At 54.6% G+C, this 17675-nt stretch overlaps 8 protein-coding genes across 8 annotated transcripts; 4 read left to right on the top strand and 4 right to left on the bottom strand.

The window, feature by feature from the left end:
• Positions 1–290: 290 nt before the first annotated feature.
• Positions 291–1811, top strand: MAM_02333 (RNA polymerase II-associated, Paf1; the record flags this gene model as incomplete). The annotated part of the gene is made up of 2 exons (XM_040821132.1): positions 291–561; positions 649–1811. The coding sequence occupies 2 exons, from the start codon at positions 291–293 to the stop codon at positions 1809–1811; spliced, it is 1434 nt and encodes a 477-aa protein (XP_040680546.1).
• A 425-nt stretch (positions 1812–2236) lies between these two features.
• MAM_02332 (Lipopolysaccharide-modifying protein) lies at positions 2237–4099 on the bottom strand (the record flags this gene model as incomplete). The annotated part of the gene is made up of 1 exon (XM_040821131.1): positions 2237–4099. One exon carries the CDS (start codon positions 4097–4099, stop codon positions 2237–2239), a length of 1863 nt encoding a protein of 620 aa, XP_040680545.1.
• Positions 4100–4821: 722 nt separating this feature from the next.
• Positions 4822–5468, bottom strand: MAM_02331 (Ribosomal protein S8; the record flags this gene model as incomplete). The annotated part of the gene is made up of 2 exons (XM_040821130.1): positions 4822–5081; positions 5336–5468. The coding sequence occupies 2 exons, from the start codon at positions 5466–5468 to the stop codon at positions 4822–4824; spliced, it is 393 nt and encodes a 130-aa protein (XP_040680544.1).
• A 698-nt stretch (positions 5469–6166) lies between these two features.
• On the top strand, positions 6167–6866 carry MAM_02330 (40S ribosomal protein S12; the record flags this gene model as incomplete). Its single annotated transcript, XM_040821129.1, has 3 exons — positions 6167–6169; positions 6341–6656; positions 6736–6866. The coding sequence occupies 3 exons, from the start codon at positions 6167–6169 to the stop codon at positions 6864–6866; spliced, it is 450 nt and encodes a 149-aa protein (XP_040680543.1).
• Positions 6867–7145: 279 nt separating this feature from the next.
• On the bottom strand, positions 7146–7740 carry MAM_02329 (Peptidyl-prolyl cis-trans isomerase PIN4; the record flags this gene model as incomplete). Its single annotated transcript, XM_040821128.1, has 4 exons — positions 7146–7163; positions 7226–7362; positions 7448–7550; positions 7624–7740. The coding sequence occupies 4 exons, from the start codon at positions 7738–7740 to the stop codon at positions 7146–7148; spliced, it is 375 nt and encodes a 124-aa protein (XP_040680542.1).
• Positions 7741–8592: 852 nt separating this feature from the next.
• Positions 8593–10141, bottom strand: MAM_02328 (Saccharopine dehydrogenase / Homospermidine synthase; the record flags this gene model as incomplete). Its single annotated transcript, XM_040821127.1, has 5 exons — positions 8593–8750; positions 8830–9383; positions 9440–9788; positions 9865–10008; positions 10087–10141. 5 exons carry the CDS (start codon positions 10139–10141, stop codon positions 8593–8595), a joined length of 1260 nt encoding a protein of 419 aa, XP_040680541.1.
• A 657-nt stretch (positions 10142–10798) lies between these two features.
• MAM_02327 (60S ribosomal protein L37a) lies at positions 10799–11536 on the top strand (the record flags this gene model as incomplete). The annotated part of the gene is made up of 4 exons (XM_040821126.1): positions 10799–10830; positions 10893–10910; positions 11198–11362; positions 11473–11536. The coding sequence occupies 4 exons, from the start codon at positions 10799–10801 to the stop codon at positions 11534–11536; spliced, it is 279 nt and encodes a 92-aa protein (XP_040680540.1).
• A 3198-nt stretch (positions 11537–14734) lies between these two features.
• Positions 14735–16815, top strand: MAM_02326 (Ribosomal protein L37ae; the record flags this gene model as incomplete). The annotated part of the gene is made up of 2 exons (XM_040821125.1): positions 14735–15041; positions 15155–16815. 2 exons carry the CDS (start codon positions 14735–14737, stop codon positions 16813–16815), a joined length of 1968 nt encoding a protein of 655 aa, XP_040680539.1.
• Positions 16816–17675: the final 860 nt, after the last annotated feature.

Genomic DNA, 17675 nt, shown 5'->3' with positions numbered 1-17675 from the left:
CCCCTTTTTTTTTTTTTTTTTTGTTGCATTTCAAAAACGACAGCCGCCGTCCCAGACAGAAAGGCGCTCATGGCGGGGGGGAGCTGCAGCCTCGCGCTCCCAAAAGTGGCTTTTCTTCGCAGCCTTGGTCAAGTCGCAACTCTCACACACCCTCACTCTCAAGCATTAACGGACCACCCGCAGCCATTTTCTCATCCAACCTCGCGAGAACCGAAACACACCCACTCCCTAGGCTTCCCGTCATCGTTGCACATTTTGGGCCCGGCTGCCTGCCTTGCGTTGCAAGCACAATGTCGTCCTCGGGGGCGCGCTCTGGCGAGCGGATGGTGCATCAAGACTTCATCGCGCGAATTCGCTTCTCCAACGCCCTGCCTCCGCCACCCAATCCACCCAAACTCCTCGACATCCCAAACATGGGCCTTGCAAGTGGACAGTACACGACTCCTGGATTCGCTTCGCGGCTAGCCAGAGAGCAGCCGCTGAATATCGAGGCTGATGCTGAGCTGGGCATGCCCTTGGACTTGGTGGGCATGCCCGGTGTGTTTGACGGTGACGAACGATGTGAGTTTGAGTTGGCCTCGACTGCCACGAATGTGTCTTGGTAAAATGCCCTGCAGTCGCGCGCAAGTCGACTGACACATGTCACAGCTATCCAAGCTCCCGCACAAGCTCCTGCCGTCCATCCTCACGACAGGCCGTTGCTGAGACCAATCGCGGCCCTCGGCAAGCCCAAGGTTGCCGAAGCAAACGTGTCCTTCCTCCGCCGAACAGAATACATCTCGTCATCGACGCCAAAGAGACACGAGGGGGGTAATCCGCGCGCTCTGCTCGCCAAGGCGCGGAAGCCCCAGCGACAGGCTCCCGAAGCTGCCGCCGACTCGCCCCAAGCCATCAAACGCAAGATTGAACGCGGCTTCGACGTTGCCCAGCAAGACCTCCGGGATCCCAAGCGAGTCAAGCACCCTACCAAGAAGCACCTCAAGGTCGTGGAGGCCATCCCCCTCATGCCCGACCTGCACGCGTTCCCCGATTCTGGCGCCTACGTCACGGTCAAGTTCCAGACCAACCCCGTCAGCAAGTCAAACAAGTACGACGCACGCCTCCTCTGCGGCCTGCTGCGGCCGATAGAGCGCACCGCGGCCGAGGACGCAGCCTACGAGGCCGCCCTCGAGGCGCACGAGCTCGATCCCGTCCACAACCCCAAGCCCCAGAACCTCATGAATTACGACTTCTACCTCGGACAGAGCGGCTCGGTGGCGGAGAACTTCCGCCGCAAGTTCGACGTCGACGACCCTGACCACGACGGCGACGAGTTGTACACGCATCAGGGGGAGACCGGCGGCTACTTCCAGTTCAACAGGGTTCGAGCCTACGAGACGTCCCACGAGACCGAGCTCGACCACCCCACCAAGTACGAGGACGAGGTGATACTGGCATACAACGACGAGGATGCCTATCCCAAACAGAATGCCATGTACTACTATCCCGTCATGCAAAAGTCAACCATCCGCCCCCAGCGAACCAAGAACATTGCCCGCACAATCGGTATTTCCCAGGAGGAGGAGCAGATCGTCGACCAGCTGGATATCACCGTCGAAGACCCTACCGAGGAAATGCTCGACGCTATGAGGAAGTACAAGGACCACCCTCTAGGGTGGGAGCAAGAGGCGGACGAGGCGGAAGAGCCCGCGCGGGACCAAGCCGCCGGCGAAGCAGACGGGGAAGACGCAGGGGCAAATGGTAACGACGGGTCCGAGAGGCGCTCGCCTTCTGAGGACAGAGATGCGGAAGCCGACGGGGACGAGGACTAGTAGTGCCACGACGAAGAGCAGGCCAGAGGTTTGTACGTTATTGTGCAGTGTGTCTTTTAGAATTATAGCGAAAACCCTGAATGGGAATAATCACCGTCACCAGTCGGCGCAGGGGTATATACAGAAATCCGCGTGATTGGCCAATCGTTTCTAAAGCCAAGATCAAACAAGAATGCATCCAGGTATCCAAGTATCTCAAGCGCCAATCAAATCGTTAAGAACACCAATTCATGCAACGCTCACGCCAGCCTGAGGAAATCGTGATGCCCAACAAACAAACGCACGCACGCCGAACCTACAATCTTTTCCCGGAGCTGGCTGGATCGAAACCAAGAACTGCCCTCTGATCGTCAATTACCCGCGCATACCTAGAATCGTCAGCCGTCATGACCACGCAAGACCGGGGCAAAGAAAGAAGAGAGAACTCACTCGAGCAGCAGCCTGAAAAACCAAACCTCCATGTCCTCCTTCCTCATCGTCTTTGCCGCCCACTCCCGACTCTCCGCGGCCATGTGCTTGCCGTCCTCTGCTCCCAGACTGCTCCCGTCAACGAAGCGCACCGTCTCGAGCCAGTCCTCGCCCTGCAAACTCAGCGGCACGTAATGAACCCACGGCTTGAGCCATTCATTGTGCCATTCCCGGAACAAGGCGAGCTTGAACGTCAGACTCGTGCTGTGCAGAAACGCTAGGAACCGGCCCGAGAAGGCGTTGCCATCGATATCCAGGAGGTACTTGTATCCCCAGGCGTCGCTCTGGTTCGCACGAGACGAGATGTTGAAAAAGGCCTGTTGCGCCTTGCAGTCCCCCTCGTCGCACTGGCCAACGTGGGAGAAGGCAACGTCCGTGAGGGCGCTGTACTCGGCACGGGAGACGTCGGCCACCGCCCACCTTGGTTGGCTCTCGCTCCCCTCGTTGTTGACAATCTTTGCCTGTCCGGCGGCGTTGATCTTCTTGACAAAGTGTTGACGGTGCTGCCTTCTCCAACCGCCGTCACGGCTGAAACCGCCCGTCGTGGAGCCCCGCCAGTACAGCTTGCTGTGCTTTTCGTCCCAGGCAATGTCCTTCTCCTGCTCGTACTTGACCTTGTCGTACCAATACCACGGGGAAGGGTAGATGATGTCGTTGTACGAGGAGATCTTGGACTGCGAGAAGATGGGGAACAGGTCGTGCACCACCTTGTACGTGTTTGGCCGGTCGAAGAAGCCATACGTCGAGCTGAGCGAGGGACTGAGGCAAATGTCCGCCATGGCAGTCGAGTTGTACACGAAGCCGAGCTCGCTGACGCCGTATTGGCCCAGGTCGTCCCATCGCTCGTCGTCGTCTAGAATCCTGGCAGGGCTGTCGGGGGGGCACGACATCCTCGAGTGAGTCCACGTTGCTTGGTGGCTGAACGAGTTGAACCTCGAGTGCTTGACTTGCTCGAATAGCATCTTGTCGCTCAGCTCGGGGGATGTCTTGGAATAGTCGTTCGTGGGGCTCCTGTTGGCGTTCAACGCCGGCATATTCTCCGTCTTGGCCTTCCTCACGAGCCTCGCCAGATCGTCATGGGGCACGATGACTCTTGGCTCGTCGTGAACGTTGAACGCGAGATCCATGTCGGGCAAGTGCTGCAGGAACCCTCGAAGCATGCCGTGCGTGGCATCGCGCTGCCACTCCATGCCGCCCTCCATGTGCGAGACCTGGTGGTTGCGTATGGCGACGCCAATGAGCGCGTTTTCATGGCCCAGTGCTTCTCTTGCTCTTTCTCGAATCGTTTTCGGTTTCAGTCCCCAGAATGGAGTGATGAGGTGGTATATCGTGTCAAATTCGTCCACGAGCTGGACTTTGTTAGACCTTGCAAATTCGAACCATTTGTCGAAGTGGGGAGGCGGCGGCATCCCATAGCGCCGACGGTACTCCTTGACCGCGCTTTCGAGGTCCTTGGATTGCCGCTTCGTCACCTCGTCCAGTTCTCGTCTTGCGTCCACCATGAGGTGCTGGATGGGATGTCTTTCTGAGCTGGGCACGTCCTTGGCCCTGTGGCCCCCTTGTATTGCGGCAGCACCTCCCCAGTCGTCTTGCAGCTCTTCCGACGGTCTTGATGTGGCGTGTACGTCGTTTACTGTCGTTGGCTCCGACGCCAAGGTCGAGCTCGAATCCAGCTTTTGCCCCGCATGTGCTGACGACTGTGAGGGCGACTCCTTTGATGTTGGTGTGCTCGCCTGGTTGAATGCTAATTTTGTCTCCAAATGCAATATTCGAACTGCAGTGTATATGAAAATTGTGAGAAGCACAAATGCTGCGGTCATAACCAGTTGTCGCCGCGGCATTGTGTTTACCGGGCCTCCTCTGTGGTGTCGAGGCTGGTACGGACCTCTCAGCGGGTTGTTTGCGCTTGTACTCGTACAAAAGTCAGGTTGGAGAACGCAGTCGTCGCTTGGGGAACTGGCCAGCATTTGGGTAGGGAAATACAAATCATGGAATAAGAAAGCAGTCGTGCTTTGCCGTTTACTTGGAGCGTTTCGGCCAACAACTGGTGACCCCGTCACCCCGTCAACAGGGTGGACGAGTACTGGTACGCAGCGTGACGCTCCACGGTAGCGCAAAGGCCTGTAATTATACCTGCTGGCCCCACACAACGGTGAGTCGATGACGCTCTGAGTGTCAGAGATCGAACTCAACAGACCGGTGCTTCCTATACCAGTGTTTCAAAGCATTGAGTCATCTTGGCTGGGCTTTTTGGGAATACTTGCTAAGTGTCGGACATGCATGTACCCCTTACATCATAAGCGCCTAGCCAGGTAGGTTATCTAGTAATTATTGCCGGTACCATTGTCGTGTCACGATATGCAGTCACATCACATGTCACGCGTGACCACAACGAGGACTCTTCCATATTTGTAGCGTGGGCCTAATAAAGGTATGCATTCATCGATTTCGCGACTATCCCAATGGCTGCCTCGGGGTATTGGCCATTGTCATCATGACCTTGCAAGCTATGCCTCAACTTTTTACCGACATTGCGACCCGCTTAGTAGAAGAAACCAATAATTTTGCCGGCCACGTGCTTGCGACGGGCTTCCTCATGATCCATGATACCAGCGGAGGTGGTGAGGATAACATAACCGAACTGACGGGCGGGCAGGAGCTTGACGACCCACTTCTCGAGGTCGGCCAGGCGAACGTTGTATCGCGGGGAGATGACACCAGTCTTGTTGAGACGGCCGTTCAGTTGAACGACAATCTTGCCAGAGCGGTGGTCATCGACCTCCTCGTACTCCCCGATGTAACCTGGAAAACAGAAGAGTTTGTTAGAGATGTTGCGACAAGACTCGGATGTGTTGATTTGGAATTGGCAAGAATCTCCACGGCTGCAAGACAGATCCGAGACCACCGCATGACTTGAATTTATCGGCAACTTATAGGGGCTGGGTCGTGGTGCGTAAAAAAGACCGCCGCCCTAGTTATCATGCCGAACGACGGTGGTCAAGGGATCTGCCATGGACGAGAAACACCTCAGATGTCGTGGGACCGCGTCGACGTACCGTGGCGCTGCATGACCTGAAGGAACTTGACGATGACCTTGGAGCTAGGTCGAATCAGGACCTGACGCTTGCCGGTCTTCTCGGCATTGTTGATGGAGTTGAGGGCGTCGTGGAGAACCGAAGTGCGAACCATTGCGGCGGTATTGTACGGAGATTCTCAAGTCGAACTGGAAATGAGGTATCTGCCAAAGAACATCGACGTTAGCCTCGCGCGGTCGTGAGCAAGGAGAGTGCCCCCACGGGATATGTCTATCTAGGAGGGTTCTGCTGCTCATTTCTGAAGAGGAGAAGCGTATCGAGGGCGTTCCGCGACCAAGTTTGCAATGCATCGACACCGTTGCCAGCACCCATCACATCTTAACCCGTCGCGGAGTCCCGGATTGCTCCCCTCTACCACGATAAGAGGCATCGTCCTGCATGGTTCCGAGGCACTGTCAGTACTCTCAAGTATTCTAACATACCTCAGTGGTTGCTTTGTCGGCCCTGTTGGATGGCGAGATTGTCGTGGGAGTCGATGGGGAAAAAAAAATTAAACAAATAACAGAGTCGTGCTCAATGCAGCCCGCGTGCAGTTTCGCTGGTGGGTGGGGCCAATTGGATGGATTTCGTGTGCCCTTGTGGTCCGTGCACAAAAAAAATGCCCTAAGCCTTCACGCACCACGCACCACGCACTACGCACTCGGCCACCAAAGATTTCGGCAAATCCTCGTTTGGGCGTTCCGTCCCTCCAAGCCCACCAACTTCAAGACGTACCTTTCGTCACCTTCTTTGTTTCCCCCTCACCAAACTTTTGAAATCTTCGAGGATCGCCCGACAAGATAAACATTCAATATGGTTAGTATTACTTCTGCAACATGGCATGAGTTGGCCTGCTGCGAATTGTGTCGCTACAGGCAGCGTGTTGCAACCAGCAGCGCATTGCACCCCGCCGTCGCACACAGTCGACTCGAATTCTATTTCACTGGAGAAAAACAATCAATCGCTAACAAGTAGTCCAACTTCTAGTCGGACGTAGAAGAGAACAACGCCCCCGAAGTCTCCGAGGAGGTTGAGGTTTCGGCCGACGCTCCCAAGGGCCAGATGTCCGTTCTGGACGCCCTCAAGGGTGTTCTGAAGCTGGCTCTCATGCACGACGGCCTCGCCCGAGGCCTCCGCGAGGCCTCCAAGGCTCTCGACCGTCGCCAGGCTCACATGTGTGTCCTCAACGAGAATTGCGAGGAGGATGCCTACAAGAAGCTTGTCGTCGGTCTTTGTAAAGAGCATAAGATCCCCCTGATCAAGATCCAGGACGGCAAGCAGCTCGGCGAGTGGGCTGGTCTCTGTACGTGAATACCTCAACCCCAGCTGTTGGTGTCAATACTCTTGGAGCGAGTTGCAATTTCCTAACCGTCAGTTTCCAGGCGTTCTTGACCGTGAGGGCAACGCACGCAAAGTCGTCAACTGCTCCTGCGTCGTCGTCAAGGACTGGGGTGAGGAGTCCCAGGAGCGCTCTATCCTCCTAAACTACTTCCAGACTGCGCCCCAGGAATAAATGATTTAATTGCTCACGATACGGCGTTGAATTTTGAAAGGCATAGAGGCGCCTGGTTTGTCAAGGCCGCCCGACACGGACACTTGCAGTTGTACTCTAGCCACTTGGGGTGGCTTCTGGATGGGTTCAGGTCGCAGCATGGCATAAGCCGTTGCATGAGGAAACACAACAAAAAGAAACAAAAGTTTCCGCTTCACAACATTTTCATTTTCGTTGATTTGATGGTCTTTGCAAAGGCGTGATTTCGTGTCGTGGCTCCATAATTATTATGTCCGTAATCTATTTGCGTCCCTCCACCTGCCCGGCTTGCCAGTTAACAGGCTGTTTTTTGAACTTGTCCAGGACTATCAGAAACTCACCATGATGATATGGTAGCCGAATTCCGTCTTGGCCTCGGCAATCTTGGGATTATTCGTGGTGCTGGGCTCCAAGGCAAAAGCCACTTCCTCAAACTTGGGGTCCAAACTACCCTTGGTTTTCCATCCGAGTGCGCCGCCTGTGGTCATCAAGCAGCGTTGTCAGCCGGGTTGGGTTTGTCATGTCAATACAATGACGGCGCCGGCGAGCTGGCTGTGGCAAACCTTGTCTCGCCTTGTCCTCCGAGTAACTCCGCGCCACTTCGTCAAACTTGACACCGTCACCAAGCTTGGCGAGGGCCTCTTCCTTCTTGGCGTGTTTCTCGCACTTTTGAAATACCATCCCGAAGGTCAGAGCCGCGCCACCCCGAGCAATGATGGGCCTGGCCGCGACGACTCACCAAGATGTGCCGGACGTTGATGGCTTGCGCTCCCTTTCCTTTGCCGCCTGATTCTTTGTCCGCCGCTTTGCCTTTGCCGCCGGACTTTTCAGCGCCTTTTTTGTCGTTTTTCCCCATGTTGAGCGCACCAACAACGCTCCCGAAGCTGAAGTAATGATGCCTTGCGGAGGGATCGGATGCTCAAACGGCTCTGGGTTAGGTTTGGGCTGTGTAGGGTGAGTCTGCGAGGTCAATGAGCTGGGGGGAGGGCGGACTGTTTTTGGCTCAGCCCAATAACAATAACCACGCCGTTCGGGATTGCCCCATAGCAACTTCCAAGGGACTTGGCGGCGAAACCTTTGCACTCAAGCTCGACTTGCCATGTGGCGTTGGGACGCGCCATTGACCGGTGCAGTCTTTACGAATCACGTATTTCACGCGCAGCCGCGAATGGCAAGAGAGTTGATGCGGGATGTCCATGGTCATTTGAAATGAACAGGTAGAGGCGAGCCTCAGGGGGGGAGACTACACCAGTGCGAGGGCGGGAAGAGCCGGTCAGGATTATATCTGCCTTTTTGGATCCCAAGTCGAGGTTGAAGCCTGTTTTAGAATATGCCACGGATTACGCTAGCATGGGACAATTGTCGGGTGGTTGACGCCAAAATTCCTTGCAATGATTTGTCCCACGATAGGGCTCTCTGTGGCAATGCTCGCCACAAAGAAGAGCGTTTCGTCAATGGGTGGTACTCCAGGGAACATGTTGACGGCACCGCGGCTGTGCAGTCACATGGCCATCCTGACCTGGGGGACAAGGTAAACTAGCAAATTGACTGAAGCTGTTTGCTAAGAACACGAAAGTAAGAAGCCAGCGCCACTACACTGGTACCAATTACATTACATCCGACACTTGACAGCGAAAGCGACTCCGCCGGGAAAAAAGTCTCAACGATTCGGAAATCAAAAGACATGGCGTTCCGGCTGGCGGGGGAATCAGCCGTCAATGGTCTTCACTTCAATCTTAAAGCCAGCATCACTCGCACGGTCAATATACTTTTGTCCCAAGCACGCAGGAGTAAATATACCCCCTCCCAACTCGACGTCATCTTCAAGAATGGTCCGCGCAGCCTCGGCAAGGAACGCCCCGGTCACTACAACAGAGATGTCAGTACACAACATGCTTCGCATTTCAAGCCTCGGGCCGCGATACACACTCACACATGTACATACTGCCGTGGAACCAAGCACGGCAGAAAGCTTGCTTCTGATCTGGGTTGCTCTTAATGTCGGGCGTGGCAGTGGCACGATACTCGATCCCTTCCTTTTCCATATCTTCCCTGCTGACACCCTCTCCTGGCTGATAGACAAATCTCTTTACGAGACTTCTAAAAGGGGGGACGAATACCAGGAGGAGGCTTCCAATCGCTAGCCCAAAATGAATAGCAATGCCGTAGAGCCAGTTTCTGGCTTTAAAGAACTCACTCCATGTAAACCCGGAGCCATAGAATTCCTTCCGCCTGCTGGGAATCTCGTGTAACAACCCCCATGTTCTGGTAACGACGGCCTGGTCTACCGTTGCAGAGATGGATGTAGTAAGAAGACCCAGATTTGGCCGTGACGTGACACCCAGGATGGTCTGGAGGAACCCTTTCTGCGGTTTGGCACCAGAGGTATGAGGTATTGGAGATGTCGCAAACGGCTTTGTGGATTCAACGACCTCTTTCAAGGAAAACTGTTCGAAGAGGACCAGCACAGTAGCTAATGTGCCACCCGAGGGTGTGGAACTGCCGGTGGTTAGGGTATGAGATTGTTTTGGGGAAAGTGGAAAGCGGAAACGCACTTAAGCTTATGGACAGTGACAACGACGTCCTTGGTCAGAGCGCCCAAGTCCGTTCGCAGATGTTGTGCCAATGACCATGAAATCAGGTCAGCCGGCACAGATTCTACTCCTGACTGAGGGATCATGATGGCCCCAGTCTTCCTCGCAGTACTTTCGTACTTGTTGATCATGCGAGCAACCCAGGGAGTCTCGCCAGTGCAATCGAGGTAGTGTGTGCCATTCTCAGCACAGAGTCTGAAAATAGATTCGCCATACAGGCAGTAGGGGCCAACGGTAGTGATAACCAGAAAAGTCTTTTTGGCCAGAGTTTCCAATTGGGCCCCATCGTTGGTATTTGCAATCTCAATACCTAAAATCCCGTCAGAGCTGGTACTGGTCTCGGTTGCACCAAGATGCAACAAAAGACGAGCCAGTATGAGACATACTGGGTGGCAGCCGGTCAGGATTCAGCTTCTTGCAATCCTCAATTATGCTCTGCAGCTTGGATTCCGACCGTCCAGCCACAGCCCATTTCAAACTAGTTGGGAAATACTTGGCGATGTGCTCGGCCGTCAGCTGGCCGGTATATCCTGTTGATGGAGCCATTAGCTTTATAGCCCATTTCCCAGAACCTTGAATAACAGCACATCTATCGCGGGTATGCTCACCGGTAGCTCCGAAGACAACCAGGTCATAATGACGTCCATGGTTTTTGAAAGCCATTACTGCAATCCCAAAGCTTAAAGCTTGCGGTTGGTGCGGTGGCGTGATAAACTGCGGAAGGGCTGCTCTACGACACAATCAGGTCTTGGGGCAATAGGGGCAATTAAAAGGACTGCTATACATGATGCCGTTGAGGGAATTGCGGACTCTGAATATGCAAGCCACGTAACGATCACGTTGTTCTTGATCGAGTTGACGGCATTGCCTGTCCCGGTGTCTGTACGACATGCCGCCACAGAGTGGGTCCTGACCAATACGATGGAAGCGGAGTACTGCCCAGCCCAGTCAAAGCCCGGCTGCAAGCGAGGGGAACCTCTCGGCAGAGGGGCTCACTAAGCTACATCCAGGTAGCTTGGGGGCCCTGAGAGCTTCGGCTGTCGAGGGTGTCATCACCTGATAAGTCATGTGCTTGGTCGGCGTTTTGGGAAGGACCGACACCCCACTCCGTAAAAAAAAAAACGAATAATTCAGGATGTGGGACCTTGAGTGCATTTTCGCTTGGCCCGCCGCGGCCGGCTCACGTGCTTGCCCTAAGGAAAATCACAACTCCAGCACATTTTCGGCGGCCGCAACCGCGTTCGAGGTCGAGCACCAAACACTGCCCGCCCGTCACTTGTCGTCTTCCACCCCAACGACAAGCCTCACATATCAATCAAGATGACCAAGCGTACGAAGAAGGTCGGTGTGACGTACGTATTGAAACTTGCACGTATTGCTGTGGTCCTTTTCCATTTGCTAACTCCGCCTACAGCGGTAAATACGGTACCCGGTAAGTTGCCAAAAATTTCAACTTTGTCGCCGCGCGAATGTCCCCCGATACCCGGCACTCAACTGTGCAAGACTTGAAGAACAATTCGGCTTGAACATGGCAAGAAGGAAGATGTAGGAAGTCATGCCGAGAATGGATAATGTCGACTCGACATTTGACCGGTGCCCAAGCATGACAATAAATTGCAGCAGCATGTTCCAAGTCAGAGCACGACATTGAATCGCAGCACTCGGCGCCAACTACCGTCCTCGAAGTTCTCCGACGGCGAAACTAACTTGGTCGTGTAGTTACGGTGCCTCCCTGCGGAAGCAGGTGAAGAAGATGGAAATCACCCAGCACGCCAAGTACACGTGCACTTTCTGCGGCAAGGTCACGGTCAAGCGCCACTCCACCGGTATCTGGAACTGCAAGGCTTGCAAGCGCACTATCGCCGGCGGTGCCTACGTTGTTGCGTACGTCCCATCGCAAATCCTTACCCCTGTTGCTTTCGAGAGTCGAGCGCGGAGGGGGGATGGATATATATCAAAACAGACAGAGGCGGCCGTACTAATTCAGCGTACAGCACCCCTGCCGCCGCCGCCATGCGTTCAACTCTGCGACGATTGAGGGAGATTGCTGAAGTATAAGGGAGCACTTACGATGGGCGAGAAGCGTTTACGGCATGTGCTTTTCGGTCTGGTGTATGGGGAATTCTGCACTACGAGTTGACGAAATGGGCGTCGACATTCGAGCTTGGGCCACAGAGGCCGGTCGACCAGCAGGGGAATAAAAATAACAACGGTTTCACGGTCTCTGGCCCATTTTATTCCACTTCCTCTGTTTTTTGCGTGCCGTCTGTCTTGTGCTACAAGATACCTACGACGATAAGTGGCGAGGCGTGTTGTCTTTTTCTCCTTTTGACACGGACAGCATTTGGTAGATTGTCCTGGGACACTCGCGACCATGGGGCCCATGAATCTAATCGTGCAATAACTCGGCCTAGCTTCCTAGCGACCTCCAAGATCCTCGCATCGGCCTTCCAATCTCTGCACGCCCATTGATTGAAACAAGCTACTAGTATGCCAGCCACATGCAGAGCGTGCAAGACTCTGTGCCTCCAATGTCCATGCCAATTGCAAGCTTGTTTATGGAGCACCCCGTAATATTACCAGCCCAACTGCGAAGCGGCATGAGAAAAAGGGCACCACATGGAGTCTCCAGTGGCGAATGACGTGTCAAGTGTCCCGCATCGCAAGCATTCATGGCATGGTAGTGTCCCAACCACGTCAGGAATCAAGCAGGTCGCTGACTCGCACCCGATATAACGCAGCCTGCGGCGTACACGTAGCAACTACGTACGCACTTGCCGAAAGTCTGATAACACAGATGCCGGGAATACTACACGCAGCCATCTTCATGGCTCGGCAGCCCGAGTCTACCCAGTGGCAAGGCGAGCTGCTGCTCAGCAGCAGTAATAACGAGATGTTTCTCAGCGTTATTTGGACGACGGGGTTACCACGTCAGGTACCAAATCATCCATGTCGACCTGATACCCTGATACCTGGATGACGGGCGCCGGCGGCGAGGTTGGGCGCCATGCCAGGCATCTCTTATTAGTTTAAGGGAGGAGTCCAGAAGCATGTTGTTTGCCGCACGGAGTAGAGTCGCTGCAAACCCGCATGTCATATACTGGGTTATTCCAGTCGACCATCCAGACTCGCAAAAAGACACATTGGCCCGGAATGGCAAAGTGCGGGCATCACGTACGACGACAAAGATGCGTAGATTGCCTGTTACGGAGCGCTCGAAAGTCGAGGCGGAATTGGGGTCTGAATTGAAGGATTGCTTGTGCTCGTGCTTGTTGAGGGGGTTCCAGATTGACAGAGTAGGCTGCCGATTCCGCGGTCATGGCTCGCAGCCCGGTTCAAGCCAGCACACAGAACTGTAAATACCATCACGTCCATCGTCGTGGCCACGCGCCTTGGTGTTTGTTGTTCGCGCAACACTCGGGAGGCACGCACCAACCGAGTGTCGCCCAGTTCACGCAGTCGGCCTCCATGTAGCGCCGAGTCTGCGCAGTTGCAACCTCGAACCATTGGCGGTGACAAGCGCAGCTGAGGAACCACTCACACCAAACAAGAGTCCCGAGAGTTTGCATTCGAAGGCGGACAGAAGACAGAAAAACGTGCCAAACAGGCGCTGCCCTCCTTCAATTGCAAAACCGGTCACGGGAGTCCTGCTCCCCACCCACGCCATGTTTGACCACGAGCAATCAATCAAGCCCGGCTACTGCACCGCCCGAATAAGACGTCATGTCATGCTTGCATGTCCGCGAGAGACATCAGACCCTGCAGTGAGCAAGTTGACTGTCTGATGGTGAATAGCTAGTAGTGCCACGCAAATGTGTCTTGGAAACAAAAACATGCTCCTCCAAGAAGCCTGTCACGACCCAGTAGGTAGCCGCGGTCGATAAGGAGGGGTCCATGAATTTTTCCATGAAGAGGAAGCAGAGGAGGGGAAAGGCCGACCCAGCCAGGTGAATCATAAGCCACCTTCTACGGAGTACTCTGCGGGGGAAAAAAAATTCATCGTACTTGACAAAAAGTACTTGATGCTTGACACTGCAAAAAACGGGCCTGTTTTGACCAGACACTGTGAATACTCTAGGTACTTGGTACTTTGAGTAGGTACCCAGGCACTTAACCTACCGAGGTTCCTCCTCCGTGGTACTCGAGAGCTTCACGCATTACGCTGGTCGGCGCACATGAGCGTCTGGCCATGTGCTTGATTGAGTACTTAGAACTACTGGCCAGACACGAGACGTTGAGCCCACGACAAGCACAGGCCACGCCCACCCCCCAGATTCACGATGGCGGCTTTCCGAGATTTCCCCTCCTCGTTGCCGCGCGCTGTCTGCTGGCGTCAGTCCGCAGCGGTGTCGGCGTCGTCGACGCAATTGTGCCTCGTCGTTTGGATGCCGCTCCGTGAGGACAAGTCCAATGTCCCAGCGACCTGGCGACTAACGCGCGCTGCACCGCCGGCCGCTACGCTACAGCGTCAGCCTATAACTGGCCGCCTCGGAGGGCGCTGGGTGCCGTTGATTGGACGTGTCCCGACCAGCTGACGCCTGGGCCTGAGTTGACAACAGGGCAGACGTGTCTGCCTGCACCACTGGCCACACCAGACTCACTCTCGCTCTCCGTCGCCTCTCTCTTTTTCCTGTCCATGTTCTCCGCCCACGGACCCGTTTCATCCTGACTTTTTTCTCTCTTTCCCCCGGTTCCCAATCCCCTTCCACGTCCCCGGTCCCAATCCCAATCCCAATCCTAATCCCTAATCCCTAATCCCCATCCCCATCCCACTCGTTAGTCTGGGCTGGCCTCTGCACCGCCAGACCGCCCGCTCGCCCACCACCGCCGCCACCATCACTTGACCACCTACTGAGTGGTCACCCATACCGAGTACTCCGTAGCGTAGCTGTTATTACTGCTGCTAATACGGAGCAACTACCTCCCAAGTAACGTACCTGACCACAAGTCACCAGCTCCGTCCATCACTGGTTCCCTCCAACGGCTCCACCAATAAATCAACCACCAACCAGTTGACCCTCCAGCGACTGATACAAGCACTCAGCACCACCGCTCACTCACTCACTTCCAGAGTCAAGTGGTCCGTCTGGTCTTGCATACAGCTTCGCAACCAAAGGCCGTCCGTCTACTCCGTGCTTCTGCTGCAACGACCGTTGCTTCGCTGCGCTTCTCCCGTCGCCTCGCCTCTCTTCTTCTTTCCAACCTTATTTTACATGTTTTCATCATTTTTGCCTCTGCATCACCCAAACTGCCGTCATGGACGAACCTGAGCAGTGCATCATCTGCTTGGATCCTCTGCCGCACCCCTCGTCTCTGTCCTCGCCGCCTTCGCCTTCGCCTTCGCCCAAGCCGGTCAAGGAGGCCGCAGAGACCACAAACTCAACAATCGTCGTGCCCGACGCTGTGGCCGACGAAACCAATCATCTCGACATAGTTGCTGCTCTGGATGGATGCGAGCATGTGATTCACGATGCCTGCATCCGCTCTTGGGCTCAAAAGACCAACACTTGTCCCATTTGTAGGACACCCTTCCACTGTGTCCGTGTATACAATGGCGTCGACGGTACGTCTGCCACCCACCACCCACCGCCATCTTCTTTCAACCTGCCATTGCAGGCAGACACCCAAACGCAAAGAGAGAGAGAGAAAAACGAAGCGTATACTTACGACTGTTAGGCACTGCCATCTCTACCTACGATGTCGTTGATAAAAAGCAAGTCGCCGAATTCGATGTTCAAGCCTGGCTTGGAGAGAACATCGTGGACCAAGACGACGACGAGGGCAACCCTTGTCCCATATGCAATTCGGCCGAGCGAGAAGACATTTTGCTACTATGCGACAGCTGTGATGCTGCCTATCATACACACTGCATAGGGCTCGATCATATTCCCGAGGGCGACTGGTACTGCATGGAATGTGCTCACCTGTTCCAACTCACCGGGGATCGCCCTGAGCGGACCGATGCTGAACCAGAGTCGCCACGCCCCCAGCTCGTTCAACGCCCGCACCCACGAGACGTACGTGGCTATCATGTTCGGACTCGCCAGCGCCTCAGACGAGCCCGCCACCAGGCTCGTAACGCCGAGTGGCAGGGCGCCTGGGGACAGTTTTCCGGTCGTTTCTACGAGATGAGCGATCTGGATCTCGATAATCACGATGAAGAGGATGAGGACCTCGAACAATACCGTCGCTTCCAGCAGCTTGACCGCCGGGAGTTGGACCGATGGCAACAACGCATGAATATAGCCAATCGCCTCGGTGCCCGTGAGACTTTTGCGAGTAACATTCCACCGCAGATCAGCGAGCGCCTGCAGCCTCCGCCGCCACCAGTCGAGGAAACTCGTGACGAAAGGCGTGCATGGGGTGCATTCGATCGCGCTCGGGAAGCTGAAGTCGCAACCGGCGGGGCGCGTAAGCGAAAGAGTCGATCAGTCACCGCGTCTCCGGCCGAACCAGTTCAAGAACCAGAGAGGAAATTGAAACGTCCGCGGACTAGGAGGTTGCCCACCCAGGCCGAGGCCTCTAACCCTGTCCCTTCACCCGATATACCTGGCCCCTCCAATGCACGCCCGGCGACGACCTCCCTGGCGGTGGCATCGGCGGCGACAACTGGAAGCAACGGAATTAATAGTACGAACATCATCAGCGGCACCAATGGCATTCCCATCAGAAACGGCCTGACGCGGACGGAGAGTGCAACGCCCTTGGTGTCGTCACTGCTTAAGGAGTTAGAGCCAAATCCCTTGTCCGAGGACGAGACGCCGGTATTGACACCAAACTGGCGCGTACCTCCAGAAGCATCATCTCCCGCCCTCTCACCTTCACCCTCAAACCATAGCAGCCCTCGAGCTCTGTCCTTGACTCCACCACCCCTTCCGAGCCTCAACGGTCGGCCTACCTCTCCGACCCTGTCACTAAGCACACATATTGAGCCACGATATCCTCCTGCAAATTATTCTCCTACTCGAGCCAACAGCGAGCATGGAGACCCAGACTCACGTTCAACCAAGGTCGACTCACGCCCGCTAGAACTGCGACAACCTCGCCCACGGCGGGCACATCAAGTACCACAGACGGAAGAAAGCTCGCCAACACGATGGACAATGACGCATGAGGAAAAGAAAAGCATAAATGATATTGTCAAATCCGCTTTGCGACCTCACTGGCGGGCGCAGAAGCTAACAACGGAACAATACGCAACGATTAATCGCGATATATCTCGAAAGCTTTACGACGAAGTGAAGGGTGCTGCATCGCTCAATGAGGAATCTCGACGGACGTGGGAGAAACGAGCCACGCAAGAAGTAGCACAGGCAGTCGCCGGGCTTTCAGCTTGATCACTGTTGGCGCAAAACAAAACGTTTCGGTTGACATCGGCGTTTTCAGGCTTAAAAGATGGCCTGTCGTGGTTAGATACCCAGGTAATTTTTTGTACCATTCCCGGATAATGGGGCTCTTTCGTTTTCCACTTGGAGATTAGAGCTGGCGGCGGCGTAACGGGCGCGTTGTATGTTGATTGTATGTGATCATAGTATCGGGAGGCACAATGATGTTATTAGCGATGAGGATGACTTCTTTTTTGTATTTTATCGTTTGAATGATGCACCGGGCGCCGCCCGAAGGGGCCGGATTCAAATTTTATATAACATTGACGATGGTTACAACGCTCGATCGCTCTAGAAGCAAAAGTAGTGGTTTGACACCTAAGCACGTTTAGCCATGAAGCTCGACTTGTTTGAGAAATGGGTCGCGCCGAATTGAGAACATAGCCTCCCTTGACAGAGGGAAAATCAACAAGCTATATTAAAAACAGCTCCCAGATCCAGGTGGTTTCAGATCATGTCGTACGAGCTCCATGGTCAATGAACCCTTTGACGCGGGTGTTCCGTCGCCCAGGCCATAGTGGGGTGGGTAGACCAGTCCACATAGGACAGAACGGAAAAGAGAGGAAAAGCCTGCCTCCGACGGTGACTTGTCAGCAGTGTCTATCTAACAGAACCCAATAGGTAGAAAATTGCAGGCGCCGCTAGCGAAAAAGACTGCTCTAAAATTCACTCTGGGCACTCGTAAATGATCAGGACGTTCTGGAGGTGGAAACAGGTCTTGACGATAAGGAAAATGGTGCCTTGGTGAAGGAGGAGAAAGGGCAAAAAGAGGGATGCGAGAGGAGACTGAGAAGTAACTAGAGTGAGTGGAT

The sequence above is a fragment of the Metarhizium album genome (assembly GCF_000804445.1).
Source record: "Metarhizium album ARSEF 1941 chromosome Unknown scaffold_4, whole genome shotgun sequence".
In the NCBI taxonomy this organism is placed as follows: domain Eukaryota; kingdom Fungi; phylum Ascomycota; class Sordariomycetes; order Hypocreales; family Clavicipitaceae; genus Metarhizium; species Metarhizium album.
The sequence above is the reverse complement of the archived record's forward strand: the minus strand, read 5'-3'. Positions and strand labels throughout refer to the sequence as shown.